At 36.0% G+C, this 8,752-nt stretch overlaps 1 protein-coding gene across 1 annotated transcript in view; it reads left to right on the top strand.

Moving 5' to 3' along the window:
* Positions 1–1,242: 1,242 nt before the first annotated feature.
* Positions 1,243–8,752, top strand: part of Mrtf (Myocardin-related transcription factor) — a gene marked incomplete at its 5' end in the record, with an annotated part of 26,596 nt that continues 19,086 nt past the window's right edge. Inside the window, 2 exons of the mRNA XM_017611332.1 lie at positions 1,243–2,493; positions 2,645–2,812. Coding sequence (XP_017466821.1) covers positions 1,243–2,493; positions 2,645–2,812 — 1,419 coding nt within the window. The remainder of the gene's footprint in view (positions 2,494–2,644; positions 2,813–8,752) is intronic.

Genomic DNA, 8,752 nt, shown 5'->3' with positions numbered 1-8,752 from the left:
GACTAATTCGGTACTTCATTTTGACTTTTCGGAATTGCCTTGGAATTTTGGGTATTTTCCGATATTGTTCTTAACTTCACCCGACTTTTTGGCACTTTAAGGGATATATTTTAAGAGTTTTCGGTAATTTTTTGCATATTTTACCAGTTTTCAATTAACTTGACTTTTTGTGAATTCCAAGAGGATTTCGAAATTTAAAATAAAATTTTTTTCTAGACTTCTCAAGGCTTCGGGGGACTTCTCTGGAAAGGTACCTTTGAACCTTTTTTTTGGCCTTCTTAAGATTTTATTTTTTGAATTTTCTGAGAATTTTTTTCATAGTTTTTTGGGACTTATGAGATTTCTGAGGGCCCTCGTGAATACTTGGGAATAATAGGGATATCATTTTAGAACCTTTATATATTTAAACGGCAAATTGTTGGTGATTTTTTGGAGTTTTTGATTTTTCGTCGATATTTCAAAATTTTGTTTTGTTTTGTTGTTGTTTGGGCTTATCGATTTTTCTAAGCTTCGGAATTTTTTGGGGATCCTTGTGATTTTTTATTTATTTATTTTTTTAAACTTTCAAGATTTTTGGGGGCTTATTAGGATTTTTCGAAAATTTTTGAGAACCTCTAGATATTTCGTCAGTTATTAACGACTGTTTTTTTTTTAATATTTTTATTGAGCTTTGTACCACGATTGTTTATTAGGAAAAATTGAAAAAGCAACAAAGTCTAAGCGGTAGAAGTTATAGCACTATTTCGGAGATCACCACATCTCCTCATCAGACTTCTGTTTCTAGACTTCAGCAGGGATCGAACCTGCGAATTCGATGTTCAAAGTCAGAAGCGTTAACCACTGACTGTTTTTTTTGCTTCTTCGGCAAATTTGTAGATTTGAAAATTTTTCGATAAAATCTTTCCGGATTTCGTTGATTGTTTGTGGATTATGTCAGATACTTTTCGGACTTTTCATGGGATTTTATGTAAACTTTGGGGATATTTTAGCAATTTTTAGGTAAAATTTTCATAAATCTTTAAAATTATACAAGATATACTAATACATATACTTCAAGGAAACTACATAATTTTTCAATTGGGAAGATCTTTTGTAATTGTCACTACTTTAAAATTTACTCTTGTAATGTAATTTTTTATCCATCATAAATCAATTTTCATCATTTATAGCAGCTTACCCTTAACTTACAAATATTTAAATCCAGCTCGTTCTAATCGCAACCCATTTTCTTTCCTTCCACAGAGTCTACGCACCACGGCGTGGACGGCGGCCCTGCATCGTGGCGTTTAACGCTCGATCAGGATCTTATTGACACGCTCAAACGTAGCTTCCCAACTTGGTTTCAAGCGTCCGCCAGCAGCAGTGACGGCACTACAACCACAACAATAACAACAACTACACAAGCAACTATAAAAGCGCCAAGCGCAACAACCACAGCCGTAACTGAGCACACAAAGCCAACCAAAGCAAAGGTGCAAGACGTTGCCGAGCCAAGCAAATGCAACAGCAACAGTGTCAACGGCACGAAAAACTACAACGGTAAAATCAATCCGAACACTGCTATCGTCAACATCGTTAAAAGTGGTGCTAGCAACTGCACGACACCCATCACCGTTGACACCACAAACCATCTGCATCAACAACTGCCATATCTGCATCATCATTACCATCACCAGCTGCTACATCACAGTCACGGCAGCGGCTTAAAGCGACACAGCAGCGACAGCATTGTCAAAGGCATCACTTCGCCGCAGCACAACGGTAGCGGTTATTCAGCGATTTTATCCTCTTCATCATCGTCAGCTTCGCCCGCCTCGTCGATTGCATCGAACAGCTCTGTGGCCTCTTCGAAGAAATCCATATCGAGCCATAAGAGCAGCAGCAGCAGTAATAGCAACAGCAGCAGCAGTAGCAGTAGCAGTTCTTCATCGTCGTCCGTGACCTCATCGAAATCATCGTCCTCGTCTGCCTCTTCTGGCAGCGCGACATCTTCATCTTCGAAAGCATCCACATCCGTACGGACGTCAGCCGCAAAATCCACTGTCGTCGCGGCTAACGGCGCACATCAAAAATCTACGAAAACAGAGGAAACAGCGGAGAAGAAGAGCGCAGAACGAACAAAAGCAGCCGTAAAATCGGCTGTCAAGTCGGTGGTGAAGGCGCGTGAAAAGTCAGCTTCCACGGTTTCAGCGTCCGCAACAGCCGCATCGGCAGCGACGACGACCGCGCTTACCTCCACCGCAGTGTCAACGAAGGCGGCGGCAATTACAAAATCAGCTTCACTGCACTCCTTGAGCAGCTGTTCCGGTGGCTCTGCTTCATTACTCGCAACATTCTCGTCGCCGGGGTCGACAACAACCACCGTTGAGATTATATCGGATACGTCGTGTAACGCGTTGCTGACAGCGTCACAGCTCAGTGGCAAAGTGGGCTTCGGACATACATTTCAAGACGTTATACTGTTGCAGGAAGCATACGACGATATGTCAGAAGGTGAGTGAACACACAGAAACACACGCAGACACGCAGAGTGTGCGCGTGGAGTCGCAGATTTCCGCAGATGCTGATGCGATTGACATGTAATGGAAATTTCTGTTTTCTGCTCTTATTTTCCCTTCCGCTTTCGTCCGTTTCATTATCACAGGTGAACAACGCTTGAATGCAGCGACAGCATCATTCCTCAGCAGCGGCATTGGTGGTATTAGCAGCGATGATGGCACAAATTCCGATGGCTATGATCCGAGGCAATCACCACCGAAGGCGATTGTTGATTCCAGCCCATTGCAGCCGGCGATGGATAAGAATAAAGAATGTAAGTGTAGAATGATATTTACGAAAAAAAATATATATATATATATCTATGTATCTTAAGAGAATTGTGAGTTGAAATTGTGATTTTTTCGCATTACGGTAAATTTAGTTTGATTTTCGTTTCACTCCCAAATCTGTTGATGATTCATGTCCTCAGAGCGTTGGTGGTGGTAAATTGTGCGATTTTTTAAATTCTTTCTTACTTCTTGTGCTGTGTCATTTGTTACTTAGAAATCTTCTTAACTGCACGCACATTACCTTTTACTTTCTATGAAAGTTTTCTCCTTTTGTTCGTAAATAAGTTCGAAGTCAAAGTCATCAGTTTACTTGCTCGTTTACAACTTCTTTCCAAAGTTTTCTCTGCTACATTTGTTTACCTCGTAAGCTTGAAAGTATTCAGCAGTTTTTGTTCAACTCGGATATAGATACCTACATTAGGGCGGGTCAATTTTTTTATTTATTTTTTTTTGACTATGCGCATATAGCATTGGCGGTTTCTACGTGGAATTCTTAGCAAATTTGCTGAAGAAACCGTGGGTCTGAAATCAATTTGAAGTTTGCCAAATTGCGAAACTAGGTTTCGAAGAAAATTCGATATGTTTTACTGTTGCGCCCTCTGGTGGAAGTTTTAAGAAAAAGATAAGCGCAGACGTGGATTCCCGCGTACCAAAAAATCCCTTATAGCATGTTTTATGTAAAATTTAAGAACTTCTTTACTACAGTAAAATGCTAAGAAACCTATTTTCGTAATTTGGCAAACTCCAAATTGGCTTTAGACTCTTGGTTTCTTCAGCAAATTTGCTTACAATTACACGTAGAATTCTTCCGTGCTACATGCGCATAGCCGAAAAAATTCTCCCATACAAATTGACCCGCCCCAAATATAATTCATTACGTATGTTTGTTACGCCACACATGTCTGATTTTTTGTCTGCGCAAATGTTTGCAATCAGTGTAATATTGTCAACAGCAGGCAGGCAAGAACCATAGGCATAGTCTCTGGCCAGAAAATTTGTAATATGTTTGCAGTCTATTAAGTTTCTTGTTTGCCTGTTTGACAGTTTTCGTCTTATTTGGGAAACTCCTAATTCATGCGTATGTAATTTCAAATTCAAAGCGAAAGACGCAGAGTTGTGTATGTAGTGGTATAAATATTTGATTCACTTTATTTTGGGCGAAAAACAATTTTCAAAAATATATCTGTTTAAATATTGATGGGCTATGTTAGGTAAGGTTACGTGACAGCACTTTGTGATACCAATAAACGGAAAGCAGTGTACAATCCCTGCCAAAAGAGTCGGCCGCAACTTTAACATCCAACTTTGACCCATCCATGCATTTGTTACTAGACCTATTTCCTTTAGAAGGATGTGTGTAGAGAATGACCTAAACTGAGCCAGTATCGGTACGTACTGATAAGTTTCTGTAGGTTTTTTGGTTAAATCAGAACCCATTGCTGCTCCTTAGCCCGATCGCATAGCAGACTGCGAAGGTTTTTCCTGCAATGTCTATGCGACCTTAAGTGCTAGTATTAGACAGGTCCTTGCACGCGTTATAACTTCTTCTCAAATATACGCTTTTCTAGTGAACTTCAACAGACAATGACGCCATGCAATACAATTGGCTCGATTATGGTTCTAGAAGATTACATTTGGAAGAGTTCCCTCATGCCATATGTAACATAAGAGACGAGCTTTTAGACACAGACTGTCTTTATCTTAAGAGCATTTTGCAGAAACATTTCAAGAGATTGGCATAAATACGCTTGAGAAGTCTATGAAAATAAGAGCCATCGAAATTAAAAAACAAAAGCGTTTCGATCGCACTTTTAATGCTGCATACTTTTAGGTGCGCTATTTACTAGTTTGCTATGAAGTCTTGTGCAAGGTTTAAGCGAGTGGAAAACTGGCGTTGTTTTTTTTTTTAATTTTCTTTGAAAACTGCATTTTCTTCCATAAGAAAAAAGTGCAAAAAGCTGTCAGCATTAAAAATATTATAAATCAACGCAATTTGGCAGGAGCTTAAAACTTGCACTTTATTGTACTAAAATTTGATGGGCTACAAGACTGCATACTGGAAAAAATTTGTATTGTATGCATTTTACTCAACTTCGCTGTAAAAAAAAAATTCATAACTCAAATTATTGTATAGTGCACCCCATAATACTATACTTAAATATTGTGCAATACTCAGAGCTACCATTGAGACTTTTTTTTTTAATTTTTTTTTTTGAGATGGCATATTTTCAGAAACTAATTTTTTTTTATCAAAAAATTTGTATGTGAAAAAATTTTCAAGAAAAAAAATTTAAAAATATTTCTTTTCATAGAGAATTTTGAGGTGTGTATGTGTGACTTTTTCAAACTTTTTCCTCGCTGCGTTCTCGAGATATTTGAAAAACTATTACATAAATCGTTTTGTTTTTGTGTTTGTGCTGTAAAGTTTTTAAAAATGAATTAATCGAGATCAAATTTCATAGTTTTATGTAATTTATGTTTATGCATCAACCCTAAAAATTTGAAACAAACCGAACAGATGAAGTGTGAATCCCGTCCGTCTTGGGCATGGAACGCCCCATATATTCGTTTGTGGGATTTTTTTCATATCTAGAATGTCCCAGATTAAGTAGGTTTATTGGTATAAAATATGATTGAAATGTCTTTTTAAGCTTAATGATTCGAATAATAGATTTATTTCGATAGCATGTAATAAAGAGATAAATATGGTCGACAAAGGAGAATATATACTCTTTTAGAAATTCTATTTTCAAGTCACTTTAAATTACGAACATCGGTGATTTTGCGATTTTAAATTAACCTGAGGTGAATTTATGGTAATTGCTCTCTAATAGCTAATTTATAAAATCTGACCCTTTCACAAATGCATCTAACTACGAGGATATCTAAAGGCATCTAAACGATTAAATGTCGTCATAATTTAAAATACTAAAGAGCTGCGCAAAAAGTCATACAGAAAGCAAGAATGTATTTATGAAATATTAATTTAATTCCTTAGACCATGGTAAACCACAATTTCCGTGAATGCAATTCAAGTACGATTTCTAAACCAAAAAACTGCAGAAAAATTTACTTAATCATATCTCGGTACATATACATATGTATGTACATATGTATGTATGTCTGTACGCTCACTCACTTACTCATACTTAGTCGGTTTTCATTTGTCATCGAATATTTTTTTTCCCCCAATTTATCGCCCTAAAATATGATTTGTTAACCACACGTCATTGCATGCAATTTGCAAACTAAAATCGCTGCGCTGCAAAAGACACATTTTTTCATGTATTATGAATTGTGGTTGAAATAAATACATACTATGTTTTGTAAATGACGATGAATGTAGGAACATAAGTCACGTCGAGTCATTTGGGTTTTTGCGGCTAGCGGGTGCTTAGGTGAGTGAATTTTGGTAGGGGTGAGTATGGAAGAGGAACTTAGCGAAGAGGTGGAGGGTGGTAGTAAGCCATCGACTGCTTTGTTTTTAGCAAATAAACAAAATTCGCCAACAAATAAATCAAACTACATATAGTAGGCTTATTTCACACTTGAATAGGCAGTGGAGGGTAATTTTGGTTATTTAGACAAAATGCGGGTTTTTCGATTAAATTTGGGGCATTCGATGTCTAGACGAGCTATTGAAAGTTATAAACCAGAAAATTGCATGCATACATATTTTTAATTAATTTTGAAAAATTTCTCTTCTCTGCCGCTAGTGCAACGATATACATAAATACTATTCAGATGTGCCATAATATTACCAATTATACTTGTACGAACATTCAATAAATCTCTATTCAAAAATAGCACGTTCCTACAATTATGACTGATGACTACCACGCCTCCGCTATTGCTGACAAGAATTTCCATTTTATGGTCAATTTCATTCGAAAAAATATTTTTACTTGTTATACATACATACATTTCTTAGGAGGTATCGCCAGCAAAGTTTTAAAAATTAATACGAGTATTCGTGTTTGTGGCAACAAAATTTAACATTCACTAATTAAAAACTTTTTACTTTTATGTACATACATACATATGTAAATGCATATTTAGTTGAAGCCAAATGTGTAGCGAAAAAATGCAGAGAAAAAGTATTAGCGAAAATGAGAATAAACTTTTAATGTGCGCTTGAACTTGTGTAGTAAAAATTCCTGCCACACTCCCTCCCACTCATCGCTGTATGCGGTAACCGCCGGCATATCGGTTGCTGTATTTGAGCACGTTCACATGTGCATTACGATGCGTCACAAAAAAAAAGTTGCTGCTTTTCCACCGGAATTATAAAATGTATTTTATTCTTAGACTTCCGCTAAAATATTTCGGAAAAATATTAAGATTTACGTGAGCTGGACCGATTTGAGAATACCTAAAAAATCTCATTATTTTATTCCGTTGATAAAATGTCTAAACACTTTTATGCAGACCTTTAAGCTTAAACTCTTCTATCGTATGAAGTGATTTTTCAGAAATAGTTTTTTTTTAACAAATTTTATTTAAAAAAAAACTCGATTTTTTTATGTAAGTTTCAAATAAGTTAAGTCCACGTAAATCTTATTATTTTTCACAATTATTTTGGCGGAATAAAATAAATTATATATTTGTAATGGAAAAACGGTATCGATTTTTTTTTGCATGGCGAGTGGTGCACCCTAATATGCATCTATACCGCATGTATGTATGTATCGATTTCAATTTGGCAGAAATTGAGGTTAAGACTATCTTGCGAAATTACAACAATTAGTGTTTTAATTGCTTTAATTATATATGTACGTTTTGATATTTCTTGGCGAATTGTTTTAAAGAATTGTTCTTAGTACATTTACATATATTGTTTTTTTAAATTAAATAATAAAGGAGGTCAATAAGTTCATGAAATGGTGAGTGCGGAGAGGGTAATAGCATCTTTGACTATATTCAGCGACTCATTAACGTTTGAGATTTCGGCAGTAAATGACAAGTAAATCGGTAAGAAAACATTAACTTTTTTTTTTTGAAAATTCACTTTCATGCCGTGATTAAGCAAGCCACTAAGCAAGAATAAGAATTCTATATAGAAACTAGATCGCCCTCACCCGCTTCGCTGTGTGTATAAAATTTTTGCTTGCTACATTGGGTAAAATTTATTTCAAGAAAAGTCAATTCAAAAACAGGAGGTTTAAAATTTGTTTAACCATCTTCAAAATATTTTCAAACTAAAACTTTCTTAAACTTCTCACTTGTCACTGTACTTTTTCAACTCACTTGAGATTTTAAACAGATGGAAACCTTTTAAATGTAGTATTGAAATTAAGCCCTTTTAAAATCATTTTGATTGATTCCCATATTGCAATAATTCATTTAAATTATTGAATAGTTTGGGCATGGAACCTCCTATAAAAACCGAATTTTTCATACCGAATATCTATGGAAATGTTCATGGTAGAGTACTGGAACTTGGTGTGCAGATATATGAAATCGATCTTATACTCATGGAGAAAAACGGGCTATTTGAAAAGAGGGCGTAGCGCCGTACAAACGTATATATAATTCGTCTGTAGGTGTGTTTGTGAGTGAAATCCTCCTAAATGCTCGGACGGATTTTAACGAAGTTTTTTGTGTGTTTTTGAGTAACTCTCTGGATAGTGTAGATTCGCAAATTCACCCGCCAGTTGGCACTGGAGCTAAGTTATTACTAAAAATCTTATTGATGATCCACTTTGGCTAATATTCAAAATATGTATTGGTAACGGTAAAGGCAATACTATTGCAAAAAAGAGCTGCCACGGTGCGCTGGAGTGATTCCGAATAATCGCCAAGTTAGAAAAGGTGCCGTGAATGTCAGAATAAATAAACCTGTTGCACAATTGAGTATATCGAATTTTTAACCGACTTCCAAAAAAGGAGGAGGTTATCAGTTCGTCGGAATATTTTTTTTTTTT

The sequence above is a fragment of the Rhagoletis zephyria genome, unplaced genomic scaffold (assembly GCF_001687245.7).
Source record: "Rhagoletis zephyria isolate East Lansing unplaced genomic scaffold, Rhagoletis_zephyria_1.1 Rzeph_scaffold_00395, whole genome shotgun sequence".
NCBI lineage: Eukaryota > Metazoa > Arthropoda > Insecta > Diptera > Tephritidae > Rhagoletis > Rhagoletis zephyria.
The sequence above is the reverse complement of the archived record's forward strand: the minus strand, read 5'-3'. Positions and strand labels throughout refer to the sequence as shown.